The sequence below is a fragment of the Coloeus monedula genome (assembly GCF_965178545.1).
Source record: "Coloeus monedula genome assembly, chromosome: 4".
NCBI lineage: Eukaryota > Metazoa > Chordata > Aves > Passeriformes > Corvidae > Coloeus > Coloeus monedula.
The window spans coordinates 70,066,307-70,081,722 of record NC_138784.1 but is presented as its reverse complement, the minus strand read 5'-3'; the positions used below and the strand labels follow the sequence as shown (position 1 = coordinate 70,081,722).

At 46.7% G+C, this 15,416-nt stretch overlaps 1 protein-coding gene across 1 annotated transcript in view; it reads right to left on the bottom strand.

Annotated features, from left to right (window-relative positions):
- Positions 1 to 14,516, bottom strand: part of CCDC3 (coiled-coil domain containing 3) — a gene marked incomplete at both ends in the record, with an annotated part of 33,001 nt that extends 18,485 nt beyond the window's left edge. Inside the window, 2 exons of the mRNA XM_082280376.1 lie at positions 12,929 to 13,103; positions 14,098 to 14,516. Coding sequence (XP_082136502.1) covers positions 12,929 to 13,103; positions 14,098 to 14,516 — 594 coding nt within the window. The remainder of the gene's footprint in view (positions 1 to 12,928; positions 13,104 to 14,097) is intronic.
- Positions 14,517 to 15,416: the final 900 nt, after the last annotated feature.

Below are 15,416 nucleotides of genomic sequence, written 5' to 3'. Positions count from 1 at the left end.
ACTAATACTTAAATACATCCAACCAAGAAGCCAATCCAAAGCAGGAATATTTATCATAAAATGCATAGAAAAAATATATTCAGAGTCCCATCTACAGTGTATACTTGAAGTCCAAATAGAAAAAGCCCTAAAATCAATGTTGAAGTAATTCAAAGAGCCCCATGACAGTTCCAGTAATGTTGACTGGATTAGAAAGATTATTCCAGTTGTTCTGCAAGCTTTGGAGTTTAAGGCTTTCTGTGTTAGAGACAATGTTCCCTTTTGGTTGAGTATTGATAACATATGTGTACTCTCTTTTTTTATTTTTCTTTTCCTAACACTATTTTTTAAAAATAGTTTTTAATTTCATTTACACATTTTGCACCATTTCCTAAATCAGTTTGTGATTGAGCCCAGGCATTAAAAAAAAGGGGGGGACAGGGGTTTCAGAATTTTGAAACACAAGGAATTGCTTTAAAGCAATTTAGAAGATTGGATTTAAATCCACAAAACAAAACTCTACATCCTTCATGCATTCAGCAAATTTTATCCAAAAGGCTTTATAAGCTAGAAGATAAAGACTCCAAAATGCATCATAAGCTCCAGCCAAATTCAAGCCACCTGCTCCATACAGCAACTGATACAGAAGGAGGACTCCAGGCATGCTGCAATGCTTGATTCAAGCTCTGGACTTTTCCTCAGCCACTGAATCTAAGCTGGAACTGCTATATCCAGAAAAAGAAGCCAATGAGACAGAGCCATAGTCATGGTCAAGGTGTTGTGGTATAAATGGCCCAGGCCCACATCAGTCCCTTTTAGACACAAATAAGTTTCTACGTGGCCAAGGCCAGACCACAATGTGAGCTTAAATGACCTCTGTTTCTGCAATTAATATATTGTCTTTGCCTTGAAGGCAAGCAGAATCTGAAACCAGTTACTTGCAGGGCTACACTCAGCGCTGGGTGCAACATTAGGAGATCTTTCCACTCCCATATTGTGCTGGGCAAGGATTTCCAAATCACTGTGCTGCTCTACAGAAGTCAGGAATACCAACTGCAGATGATATTGTGTGAGAAGAAAAGGAAAAGGAATAAAAGAAAAAAGAAAAAGAAAAAGAAAAAAGAAAAAGAAAAAGAAAAAGAAAAAGAAAAAGAAAAAGAAAAAGAAAAAGAAAAAGAAAAAGAAAAAGAAAAAAGAAAAAGAGAAAGAAAAAGAAAAAGAAAAAGAAAAAGAAAAAGAAAAAGAAAAAGAAAAAGAAAAAGAAAAAGAAAAAGAAAAAGATAGAAAAAGAAAAAAAGAAAAAGAAAAAATAGAAAAAGAGAAAAAGAAAAAGAAAAAGAGAAAAAGAAAAAAGAAAAAGAAAAAGAAAAAGAAAAAGAGAAAAAGAAAAAAGAACTAGAAAAAGAAAAAGAAAAAAAGAAAAAGAGAAAAAGAAAAAGAAAATATTTCCTAGGACCTGGAAAAGAGGAAGGATACTGCCTCTGATATATATCGAGAGGAAACATTAACACTTCCACCACCACGTTCCCAGCTCGATAGTTGTGGGGTTGAGGCCACCCCAGGACGCTGCCAATGTGTATGTTAATGTTTAAAGATACATGTGGGCTTAGGAGCAGGTTAAAGTACACAATTAGCCCTGGGCAAGCCTGAGATTTCTCCATTTCAAAACATAGGAAATGCTGTAAATACCATAGCAAATGCAATTACCAGAGCGTGATAAACACCACTTCGTTAGCAGGGACCACAGGAGGCTTCTCCTGTTTCAGACATTTCTGACAATGAGCAGGAACCAGAGGTCGATCCTGAAGTCCGGACACAGAACAGGCAGGCAAAAGCCTCAGGGGTGCCTTGAGCCTGGGATTTTGTTTTTAGCCCTTCTTTGGCCTGATGCTTTGATGGAAGGAGTCTGCTCCTTCACATCCTCAACATCTGTAATGTGTTTCTTGAGCAATGGCTGTCTGTAAGGATGTGATGCGTTCCAGTGGCTCCAGAGTGCCACTGACTTGGAAGCACCAGGACATTTCCCATCAGTAGTTCAGCTGCTTTCAGACATGGATTAAATATATGAGGATTGTGTCACTGGATGTGGTTTCAAGCCATTTTTGTTACAGAGGGCAAGATTTGAGCACGAAGTATTATTTTCAGGACACATTTAATTGAGGATTCTACACCTTTGGGAAAAGAAGCAAGAATCACATTTGTTCCTCTGCCTTTTGCAACCAAGACTTAAGAAAACACAGGCTCATTTAGGATTTCGAGGGACAGATTGTGAAGTGTTCACTCAATTCAAACAAAATGTGTCTGAGCCTAAAACACATAAAAGTAAAAAACTCCAATCATTGATGGTAGTAAAAATGCTTCCCTGGGGTCTTCTTAAAACTCTTTGTTTCCAATCCATAGAGGCTTTTCACAGCATCAGCACTCATGTCCAGCATAGCTGTAGCTGTCTGAAGGGCACAGAGAACTTGGAAGTGATTTTCAGAAGAATTCGCCTCCAGGTTGTCTTTTTTAATCCATCTGGTGGAGGTGGGCTTTGGATGCTACCTGGTACCTCCTAGAGCTGCTCAGCCACAGCATGGGGGACATAAACCCTCTCCAGAGACAGCAAGTCACTACTGCCAGCACAGACATCCAGTTTGAAGAATAATAGGACAGGAACAGGGTGCTCTGAAACCCTTTATAGCCCCTCCCACAGCCATGTCACGAGCCATGCAATGGATCTTTCTCCAGAGGCAGGCAGCAAAAGAGGAATGTCTTCTGACCCACCTCAATCTCCCAGCTTGACCCAAGCCTTGTAAATAATGGAGATTTCACCACATTAGTTGGCCACACATTTTGGTGGATTGTTTCTTCATTTCCTATTTCCATGAGTTATTTTAATTTTCTCTCACTTATGTGGTTATTTTTTCTTTACTTACAGATGACTCTCCTGCAGAGGTACTTACAGACCAACTTTCTTTCCCACAGATAATCTGTGTACACAGAGATTCTCACTTAAGACAACTTTTGTAGAGCATGAATAAACTTTCTCCCAGCCAACTCAGACCTCAGAGCTCTTTTAAGAGATGGGCAGGTATCTGGCCAAGGTGTTCTATGATTACTGTGACTAAGCCCCTTCCTCATTATTGCTCATCTTCCACACCCCAGGATGTTGCTTTTAAGGTGGAAAACAGCTTCCTCACTCTGCAACAAAATGGAGCATTTTGAGTGGATGTGGCTGCCGTGTTTTTGCTTCAAAGGCTCTGAAATAGGATTTCTTTCTCCATGTAAGGGAAATTAGGACTTAAAGCATCTGAATTTCTATTCCTATCCTGAGCCATTGTAAGTACACACTGTTCCTCCACTTTGACTTTCCTTCCTTTCTCTCCCCAACCACCATCCAGTTAAGCAACTAAATAGTTTTCCACAATAAAAAATCTAATAAGCAACATCCAGAAGAACATATTTGTGTTTGTACCCTGTTTAAAGGCTCTGGAAATACAAAAAGAAAGCCAAACAAACAATTATGCTCTGAAATTGGTGTACAGCAAACACAAATGAAAGCAACAAACTCATTGCATTTTGAGGAAATGGAGAGGATGCCAGTCACCATTCACCTGAAGAAGGAAGCCAGACTTCATACCACCAACATGCTCTGTTTGAATAAACAACCAAACCCCAGCTGCTCATGTGTCACCTATCTGAAGAAAACTCCCTACTCAAAGTACAGCACTACCTGTGCAATAAGGCTGGAAGTCACAGGATGGGAAGGGCACAGAATTTCAACAAATAAGTTTACAGGTAAAAAAATAACTCAATAATCAGCTGTTTCTAATTCCAGAGGGTATAAATCCAGGATCAAAAATAACTGTCTCCACTGGACTGGGATACAGAGCCCAACACACCTGCCTTGCTTTTACCTTCTGCAGAATGGAAATAGTTCTGCTGCCCCTGCATAGTGAAGAAGATGGGTCAGTTTGAGGATAACAGCCATGTAAACACCAGCTTGCATTTTAGTCCCCCATATCTCAATATAAAACATTGCACCAACGTTCCCCCTTGCAATAGCTACTGGTTCCTTACTGATCTAGGAAATGCAAAAATACTGCAGAACAAGTCCATGAAGTGCTTTCAGGTCTCAGGAAATATTTTTTTCCTTGCTTGCTCAAAAGTTTTTTTGGGCAGAAATTCAGACCTGGCTTTTTAGTCATATTATTTTCCTTTTGTATTTTACAGTGTCATGGAAACTTGTTTCTCCCTTGGTGTATTTTTCCCTGCTGTCATTCCTTTCACAGATAACTCAACTAACACTTGCAGCAGCCTTCTTCCAAAAATAAGTTGACAGACTGGAGCAGCAAAAGGAGGGAGTCACTGCATCAGCTGCCAGAGGCACCTGCAATGATTTCAGCAGCAGTCAGCTGCAATTGGTCCACCAAAACCCTATGTTCCCTGTCCCTCGAAACCAGGCACTTTGGTTTGTCACTTCACATTAGCTGCTGCAAGGGGCTGAGTGCTGCCAGGGCCAGGGGCCAAGCCAAGCCTGGCACCACATGGCTGCTCCTGGCCAAGCACAACAGGGCAAGGACACTTCTCCAGGGGAATTTGGAAAGGTCCTTGGCTGGCAGAGGCAAGACCAGCTTTAAAAGGCTCTGTCTGCAGCTTCCATTAGGGACTCAAACTCCTGCTGCCTCAGAGCCAACTTGGCTTGTCATTTGTGAAAATAAACATCAAAATGCATGGGTTGGGAGAAAATATGTCCCAAATTAAAAGATCTCATCTCCCTATAAGCCACAATGGCTGATCTGGTTACAGGCAGCATCACAGGTGTCCTGCCTGCCAGCTGCCAGCTGGATTTTGGTGGCTGTTGATTTTAATAAATGTTTTTGCTCCATCTTTTTTTTGTGTATATCTCGCAGGTGGGACAGGAGAAAGAGAGAAATTGAAAGAAAATACTTTCCCTGGATTCAAGGTCAACTGAAGCCAGCAACTAAGCCAAAGGACAGGTTTGCCCACAGTGACTGTAAAAGCAGCTTGTGCATCAAGGAGAGGTCCTGGTCCAGGACTGCTGATCCACATGAATCATCCTTTCCACCTGCTGACCAACACAAAGTATGGATTTGCACACAAGAACCACCCAACACATCTACAGACTCACAGATTTACAGAAGGGTGTGGTGGCTTCCAAAACTGGGTTGAACAACACACAATTTGGGTACCTCCCACATTCATTTTGGCAGTTCTTGTCCCAGAAAACTTGCCTGACACTCACTCTGAATGTATTCCCCAAAAGAGTTGGCCTAAAACAAGGTCTAGGAAAATCCAAACAGGTGAAGAGCCATGTGCAGCCAGTTCTGGTGTTTCTTTCCCCCTCCTGCTCCCAACCCAACCAAAAGTACTGGAATAGTCCCAGTGTGTTACTGTGAGCAGGATGCCAGGACTCATATTTGAGGATCTTTCAGTGGCTCCCGGGCAAAGTCCATACCTCCACTCTCTGAGACTGAAACCTCCTGGGACAAGTATGACTCGTAAGCACGAATGGATTCAAAAATACCCATGATCTGCTTCTTTGGACTGTACATTCTGTTTTGCCTTAGGTTAGTTAGTAAGATGGTGCATCCACCTTAAGAACACCAACCTCAATTCTTCTCCTTGGAGGCCATGTCCCAGGTATCTGGGGAGCACCTTGAGTACACAAACTTGTGTGGAGGAAGGGGATTCGGCTTTGGACACAAGCTCTTTCAAGCACACATTGCCCTTCACTACTCAATTTCACAGCCCAGATCCCCACCAGCCCTTTCCCTACACCTCTCCCTTCACCCTTCGCAGTCTACGTGTGGTGGGATGTCCCTTCTCACTTTCCCACTCTGGGGAGGCCGTGAACAGGAGGGAAGGAAAGCAGAGGCATCACTCACACACAGGGAAGGAGACAATGGACTGAAGTCAGCCTCCTCATGTCTTCTTGCTGCCACTTTTCCCATGACAGTGTCATCTCCAGAGGGGATGGATGAGAGGTCCACCTCTCCCCACAATGCTGCAATTCCCAGCTCACCTTCACATGTGGGTGCTCAGGGTGGGCTTCAAACTTCCCACTGGCCTCCCATGAGGGAGCCATCACCCCTCTCAGCCACTTCTGTGCTAGCATAGAGGGAATGTGGCCAGCTCGATGAAAGTCCCACCTCTCCTACCTACACAGTGCCTTTTCCCTTGGCTGAGAGGCTTCCAAAGGTCAGGGGCTCCCAAAAAATTCTTCATCCAGCTAAGAAAGCACTGCAACAGGCTTTGTGCCTGGCAGCACCACTGCAAGTCTTTCAACCATGTCTGGGCTGGAAAGCCCAAGGGTATGGCATCCCTGAAGACAGTCTTGGATCTGAAACAGAGCAGGGACAACAGGATCCCTTCAGCCCCACCTTTGCATCTCTCAACATGCAGAGCTCAGCCTGCAACTATGAACTGCCTCTGTGGCCACCAGCCAGATGGAGAACCCAAAAGGTGTCCTGGGCCTGGGGTCTGTTCACCACCAAGTTCAAGTACAGCAGCAGACAGCCCTGTGCCACAAAATATGGAATGATTTAGTGCTTTTGGCAGACCTTCATTAAAGTGTGACTCTGGATAATTAAAAGCAGCCTGGAGCCATGTGGCTCTCCATTCCCTGCCAATTCCTGGAAGGATTGCTGCTTCACCCTTCGAGGAGGCAGCAGTACATACACACACACACACACACACACACACACACACATACCCCTGGTTGTCTTGGCATTTCCTTGCTCGGAGGGCTGGAAACCGGATATTTTTAAGGATATTATGTACTTGGATGTGTCTGAGACACATTCAGAGAGAGCTGTGCTCTGGAGTAATCTGCATTGCTTGATAGGCAGCAAGATGGTCCAGGCATGTTCACCAGGAGCTGTGGCACTCTTTGGGCTCCTCTGTTGGTAGCAGGAGGGTGCTAAGTGGGGGCCTCACCTTGGCACCTCCCCACCAGCATGGCTGCCATGGGGGACAAGAGTTCAGATGGATGGGGAAAGGCCATTTCACAATGACTGTTCACAAATGATACCAAATCCAAAGCTTCCACATTACATCAGGTCATCTCTCCTGCATTGTATATAAAAATCAGCCTACCTACCCACAACAGAAATAATGTGCCTCTAAGAAGCAACCGAAAACCAGAGGTATCTCCCCATTTTTCTCCTGGGAAGCACTGTTCAGAACACCTTCTGGGTGTTATATATATTATAAAGACCATATCAATGGAAACTTCCTGTGGATAAAGCTATCATGTATTCCTTTGTGATCTTTTATTCTGTATTTTATCAGCCTGAGTGCATGTGGAAAGATAGAAAGCTGATAGGGATATGCCAATCAGAACTCTAAGAGTCCCCTACCACAGCCTGGGTGGGAAGATTTGGAAGAGTCAACGCCATTTCTGTGCCAAAAGACTCATGGGGATGTTACCCAAATGTATCAATATTCTCGTGGTCTTCCCTTGTCCCAGACACTTGTCAGCAGTTCTCCATTTCATCTGATATTGCTTACATGTACTCAAATTAAACCCAGATCATAGGGAGGGGGTACACCCTGGGTGGGTTTCTGGGAGGAAAACAAAAGCGCTGTAAATCACTATGAAAACAACCCAGAAGTGATGGCATTTGCTATCATGCTATTAGGTTCATGGAGAAACAACTCCACTAACCAATGGCAGGGCAAGAAACCACATGTAAAAGATTTTCAAACCTCTAGATATTGGACCTCACTTCAATTCTATTTTGAGGTCTTTCTGTACTGCCCTTGCCATGTAGCACTGTTTTGAACTGAGATTATTTTGTATTTCCCTAGTGCCTTAAGACCAGAGAAGGGAGGATCCCTAATGCAGCTCATGCCACAAGCAAACACCAAAAATCAGTATATGGGAAATAAAGAGAACTGTCTCCACCAAGCCAGGCTGCTACCTGCTCTTTTTCAGACCAGTTCTTCTCCTAAAACTGCTGGCTCTGAACTCCATGACCAGCATTTTCCAGTCTTCAAATTCATCTCCCAGCACTCAGAGCAGAGAGAGAACTCTGAAAGAGCAGACGTTCTTAACTTTGAGAAAAAAATTGTACTTTTTCATTTTAATTTTATGGATAACATGGACAACACAATTACCAACTTATTCTTCCCAGTGGCCAGGGTTTGCATGACTCACAGAGCAGAGTCGCTTTTGGCATCAGCAATGTCCATCTCAGCCACCACAGGAAGACCTCTGGGCCATGCATCCAAGGTAGCTCAGGATCTCTCTGGACATGATACTATTTAATCACTTCCAAAATCAGGGTGGTCTGAAAAATTATGGGGACTTTCCCAACTTGCCTTCTTCCTTCCCCCTCTCTAGGGGCATGTTGCCTGGGAGATGGATTAAGAGAAGTCCCCACAGCAAACATCATGTGAACAAGCCCTTCTCTGGTAGGCAAAGAGATCAGGGATTTACTCAACCCAGTGGCTCCCAGTCCATGCACACAGGAGCTGCTAAAATACAAATAATTCTGAAGCCATTTCCTCTACTTCCACAGAGGAAGAATATAATTTAATTTAATTTTTGCTTTGCACAATAATGGCAAAGCCATTTATGCAATTACATTGCTCTTCTTATGCTGTTCCCTTTTCAGCTGCTCCAAAGTCTTCCAGGTGTCCCAGTCAGGTCATTAGGTTGTTACAGCAGCCATGGTGCCACCAGAGAAGAAGATCCAAACCCAAAGATGCTAAACAGATACTTGTAGACTGCCAGGCTAACCCACTAATTACTTTGGTTTTTATTTGGGACACTGACTACTCTCATGAAAGCTCTATTATTACCCAGATAAAGCTCTGGAGGTACCTCAGATGGCAAGTCCATTCATCTAAATAAATTGAGGTAACAGTATGGTTGCGTCCCTGCTGCTTGAGAGGAAAAGAGTCAATGCAGGGAGAGAGGCTCAATAAAAGGTATAGTCTCCCCCTGCAATCTTGCCAAGCCTAATTGAAGTTACTGGACTCCTTAATTTCCATGGACTTTATCTCAGTGCTCTCAGTGTTGCTCACGATTGTGTTGACACCTTGACATTATTCCCTTATTGTGATGCACATGGGGTCATTTTGCAACTCTCCTGCATACATAAAAAGAGAGGCCAAAAGAGCACATTTCCTTACCAATCTGTTGACAGAACCAGGAGTTAAAGCCCCTCTGAATAATAACTACAAGTGCTGCCAGAAATTTCTACTGTCCTTATTGACACCAGACCTTGAGTCACTTCTCATGTAATCCCTTGTGTGCAACAAGGTCTTCTTTACGAGATCACACAACCCTGCAGAAGGCCAGGAGGAGAAATTACAGCCCCTAGATTTGCACTAAAATGGTAAGACTTTGCACGGGGGCTAGATTTCAAACCCAATGTGCTGCATCGCCCCTTGGTTCTAGAAGCAACCTTGTGGAAACCACTGCAACAATGAGCTGCAGTAAAGCAAGAGGTCTGCAAACATCATTAAGGGGCTGAGAGAAAAGTCAAGATGAAGCCACATTAGTATTTGCCTCTGCAAGTGTGGAGGCAAAAATGCAAGTGCCTAAAGAAATAACAGCAGGAGCTATTGTTGCTCTCTGACATGGCCAGAACAAGCATCTAAGTGAATTTATGAGATTGTGGGGTTATGGGAAGACTACGGAAAGCGCATTTGGCTCTTAGCCCAGACTGCAAGGGGCTTAAAAATGCAGCTGGAATTCGCTTACAGCAAGAGCAGCAGGCCCAGGATGAGGAAAGTATTATATTCAACGAGATGTGCCTTGGGTCTGACCTCTTTTCATCACATGCCATGGTGCTTTCTGGAAATTAAAAGCATTTTCCCATGATGGAAAAGGCAGGTGGCACATCCCAGTGCATCAAAAAGTTCCTGCACATCTCTTTGCTCTCTTTTGCATCATCAGACACATTTGCTGGAAGGAGGAAAAGGTGCTGTCAGGGTTTTCCTCGTTTCACCCCTTGGGCAGCCCAGACAGGGCTGCCTGCATGCAAGGAGAACCGCAGACAGAAGACACCAAGCAGGAGGACAACATGCCAGTGGCCACTTTTGGGTCACCTGCTCTGTGGCCAGCTCAGGCATACCCTGCAGAAGGGACCTCTTGCTGGGAGCAGTATTACATGAAGCAAAGACATTCATCCATCATGGGGTTTTTTCACATTCTGGCTGAGCATCCCAGAGCTGCAAACACAAGTTACCCATTGCAACTGCATGTGCTCCCAGTGCCAAAACCTCCCTTAAAGTGTCCACCCCAGAAGTATATCAAGAGCAGGATTCAAAAGTCTTTCAGAGTATGGGATTCAGCTGTAAACAGAAAACTTCATCATTCGTTTATTCCAAACCTCCTCTGGCCTGCTGCTTTTTAAGGTGCCCCTGCATACAGCTATTCCAACACCTGGAAGCAGGACCCTACCTATGAACTCCTGGAATGAGACCTACATCCCAGCTGCCTTCTGCTCTGAACACCTCAACATTTCCACTTCTCCTCTCTGACTGCACAAAACATCCATGATGTATTTTAAGTAACAATTTATGTCAGTACACAGCGGCTAGTGAGACCCCTGACTCCTCACTACAGTGTGAGACAACCCTTCCCTCCCTGTCCACGCTCTCCACAATTTGACACCATCACAGAAACCCCCTTTGGATGTACCTAGCTCCCAAAGAGGTTTTTCTCAAAAACTTCAAGAATAATGCCCTGAGTTATGTTCACTTTCTGTGCCATGAAGCTGGCATACACCACAGATTTCAGCTTAGGAGCCAGCATGGGGCAGCTCAGCCAAGCACATTCGGAAACAGTAATTGCTCACACTGTGATGGGATGCGAGCAGACACGGTGGCAACTGGGAAAGCCACCACTGCATGTGACAAGGCAGAGAGAGGAGGGAAACACAAAAGAGAGCTGTACCTGGGAAGAGCTGAGAAACAAATTCCTAATATTGCAGAAGCCAGAAATGTCACCCCCTTCCCAGGCTGGGGCACACAGGCGTCGGGAGCCGGTGCTCGGCTGGGCAAACACAGATGCAGGAGCTGAATGGGAGCACAGTCAGCCCAAACTATTTTTAACTGGTGCAAAGGAAGCTTTTACTTTTCATTATGAAGGCGAGACAAAGTGTCCATCAGTTGTGCTGAATTTGTTCACTGGATGGGTGGGTGTTGAAGCATGTAAAACCCCCGGCCCCTGTCTGTGGGACCAGCAGCTCTAATCCCCCCCAGTCTGCTCGCAGCTGCACGGGTCAAAGAGTGCAACAGCTGAAATGAGCTTTTGATACATATACTGAGGGTCGTCCCAACTTACCCTGCGGGTTTGTGCCTGGTGATTTCCATTAAAGCTGACTGGTGAGATTCACCGCTGGCATAAATGAGCACCAGCCCATCAAGATCCCCTACATTTAGCTCAGCAGGACTAAATAAACAGTGCAGAGGCATCACAAGCAGACACAGGCAGTTGGATCTGGTGGTCCCCCCAACACCACTTTGCTCCCCTGGACAAAAATCTGTGGATTTGGCAGCACCGGCACCTTTACTTGCCAAGTATTTGCTTGGGGCACTGGGGAGCAGGGGAGCTGGGAGGGAGGAGGCAGGGCTGAGACCAGGGCTCTCCACCTCCCCTTTCTTGCCCAGACAGGGTTACAGCTCTGTGATTTAATTGTAAGATGATTAATGTCCTCTTAAACATCAATTCCTGCTGGTGTCTCCACACATATATTTGAACAGCACCGTTCCACACTCCCTCCCCAAAATATCAGCAGGAAGAAAACCCTTGCTCACAGGGCATCCCAAGGAGAAGAGCTGTGTCACTGGCCAGATGGCCACAAAGCAGCTCAAACTTTGTATGCTGGCATTTGGCCAGGTGGCAAAAGGAAAAGGCTCAGCCTTTTGAATTCCCTCCATCCATCTCCCAAACAAGCCACTCATGCATCTGCTGTCATACATAAACATCATGCCTTGGGTGAATCCACAGAAGACACAAGCGATGACACCTGTCCTGTCTATCCTGACCTAGAGAGGTGCTTAAAATGTTCTCAGCTACCAGAGGAAACCACCAGCCTCACAAAACAAGGTTTGGCACTAAACCAGCTGTCCAAGTTTCCCTTTTTCAAAAGTATATGCACATCCAGGACATGCACACACATAACAGGAGGTTGCTCCTCTCTCCCAAATAAGTATTTATTAAAATCCTGCATTTATTACACACACTAATCCATAAAGGGGCTTAATCCCATAAAGGGGCTCAGAAGACACCAACAGAGGGTATCTTTGGACTTTCCATACTTCCTTAAGGGAGGATCCCCTACATGGTGAATTACGTTCTGTGGCCTCCCATGAAAGGAGAAAGAGACATTTTTGTCTTGTTCAGAACTAAGTCCCGGCATGGTGCAGACAAATCCTGCCCTCATTGCTCACATGAAATGTGCCCTCAAGAGTCTAGTTTTCCCCAGCTGCTACAAAGGCAGCTTAGGGCAATTAGTTCACTAGATGTTTATGCTGTTATGTGGAGTCAGGCAAGAATAATCCCTTACAGTCTGTCATGGTCCAGGCACTGCTCTTGCTACATGAGATGAACACAGAAGTACAAAAGCAAAGCTCTGCTCCTGAACATTTCAGCCGAAGTTAAAAAATGAGGTCTAGAGAGCAAACCCAGGAACCATCGGGATGGAGGAGGACAAGATCACAAGCAATACTATTTTCAACCTATTGCTTATGAACAAGTTGATAGCAAGCTTTGCTCAGGTCCATGGGAAGTTAAAGAGCTAACACAGAGGTCAGCTTTGAAAACAGTTTAATATCTCCTCACCAATGTGTTACTTTGCTAGTGATACCACCCAAGGAACAGGAAGAGACCTACTGCTCTGCATTCATATACATATGTTCACAAAGAACATGGGAATGCCTATGCCCATTTAGAAAACAAGCACTGGAGACCAAATAAAGCCCTTACCCGGTTGTCCTCTTGAATCTCCCAGTCACTGGAGAAGCTCAACACATGCTGTGCCTGCGAGCAGTTTGAAAACTGGAAAAGGCTGGCAAACATCCTTCTGTTCTCCTGGGTATCAGGGAAAATCGCCTCCTGGAAGTTGACTCCATGTGGCAGGAGGATGTAGTTCTCATCCATTCTGGAACACAGATTGCATAGGCAGCCCACTGTGACAATGAACAGCACTTTTTCTCCTGCAGAACTCCCCTGTCATACTTCAGCCTGGCTCAACAAAAAAGTCACACAGACTTTTAGCTGGCAAGTGGCTCTCAGCTCTCCTGGCACTTAAGTCACCAAAATGACAATGTCCACCACGGGGACTGGATCAGGCAGCAGCAGTAAGGATCTAACAGGCTCCTACCACCCTACAGACACCCATGAAATGGAATTCCATGAAGGAGGCAAATCTGTACTTTGGACCACAGTTTCTACTGAATTTGCATCATTTTGCCCTTGAGCCCAGAGTTTAAGTACTCCTTCAAACAGTCAATAAACAACTTGTGTCAATAGAATGTGTTTAAAGATGTAGCTACAGACTAAGCCCTAGACAGCATCAAAATGAGTTTTGTTATGCATGCTGTGTAAGAATATAGCAAGTATTTCAAAACAAGCCACTGAGTAGTATTTCGCAAATGCTCTTGAATTGAAAGGTCACAGTGATGGCTCTGTTCCCACATTGTGGTTTATTTTCTTATTCTTTCGATGAGCCCAAAGTCAGGGTTTGGCTGGGACTCGGGAGAGTCGATGGAAAGCTATCGGGTGAATATTTGGGGATGGGTTTTAAACTCCCGTCCCAAACTTCGGCAAACAGGCGCTGGCCTCTCTCCAGCTCTGTGACCGTCCCGCCGTAAAAAACAAAAGCAGCAGCACCCACGAGCTACTCAACAGCAGCTCCCCGTGCATCTGCTGGCCGACAGTGCTGGAATACTATGGAGTCTGGTGTTTCGGGTTTTTCTTTCTCTGTGAGACTGGGTGGAAGCGCAAAGGAGAAGGCGCTGCGGGGAGAGCGGTAGCGGGACGGAGAGAACCCTCCAGGCAGGGGCGGGCGCGCATCCCCCGCCCGCGGAGATGCCCCGGAGCCGGGGGACGCGACATCCTAACCCCTCCCCGGCTTCCCCTACCCCAGGACTCACCGGAGGAAGAAGAAATAAGCGTAGCCCTGCATGACGGTGTGCGAATGGCAGGAGAAGTAGCCGAGGCCGGTGAGGTTGAGGCGGGAGCCGGCGGGCACCTCCAGCATGCTGCCCCACGCCTGGTCGCACAGCAGCTCGATCTCGGCCGAGTAAAAGAGGTCCCCTGCTCCCTGCTGGGGGCCGCCGGGGGGGCCCCTCTGCCAGGGCAGGTAGTTGTAGGCGCCGTAGGGGTCGGGGTGCAGCGCCAGCACCCGCGCGTACACGATGATCGCGGCCAGCTCGGCCCGGCAGCCCTCGCTGAGCGGCCGCCACTCTGCCGGCAGCTGGCAGCCCCCCCCGCCGCCCGCCCGGCCCCCCAGCACCAGCAGCAGCCCCAGCACCGGCACCGGCACCGGCACCGGCACCGGCAGCGGCAGCATCGCGGGCGGCTCCGGGCCGGGCGGGCAGGGGAGGGCCGGGGGTCAGGGAGGGTTGAGCGGGGGACAGGATGGCCCGGAGGCGCTGAGGCTGCCCCGGAGGCTGCGGGGAACTGGGGGTGGCGGACAGCGCAGGGAGGCAGCGAGGCGGAGATGAGAAGGGGTGGGGGTGCAAAGGGGCGGGAGGGAGGAGTGGAGGGTGCCAGGGGCAGATGCCCGGAGAGCTGAGAGCCAAGCAGGCAGGGGTGCGAAGGGGTGAAGATGCAGAGGGTCGAGGGGCAGGGGGTGTACGGGGCCAGAGATGCGAGGAGCAGAGATGCAAAGGGGAGGGATGGGAAAAGGCAGAGATGCAAATGGGAGGGATGTAAGTGAGAGAGGTGCAAAGGGGGAGGTGGAAAGGGAGGGCTACAAAGGGGAGGGATGCAAAGACAGAGTTGCAAAGAGGAGGAATGCAAAGGGAAAAGGTGGACAGGACGGAGACTACAAAGAGGGAAGACGTGAAAGAGCAGACACGGGAAAGGCAAGCACACTCCGGAGTGAGGACAGCTGCTGACAGACACTCCCTGGACCTGGGGTGGGCACCGGTGGCACCCAGGGCTTTGGAAGGTGAAGTTGTGGCTCGTAGGGTGTTGGAAGTGCAAGGGTCCCAGGGGAGCAGGGGGCTATGCACAGCTCCCCTAGGAGAGAAAATCCTGGGAAACTTAAGATGTGTTTGTGTACAAATTTGTAACCCTGGTCATCCACTTCTTCCACTTCAAATGAAGCTGGAGAAAAACTTGGAAGTGGAAGAGAGCAGCTCTTCCTAGCAGCCTGCAATCATTTTCCAAAATACATCTGGTGAGCAAGGTAAAAACAAAAAGCCAGGTCTCAATATATTTAGACTCCCCACTGCTTCATCCTAGA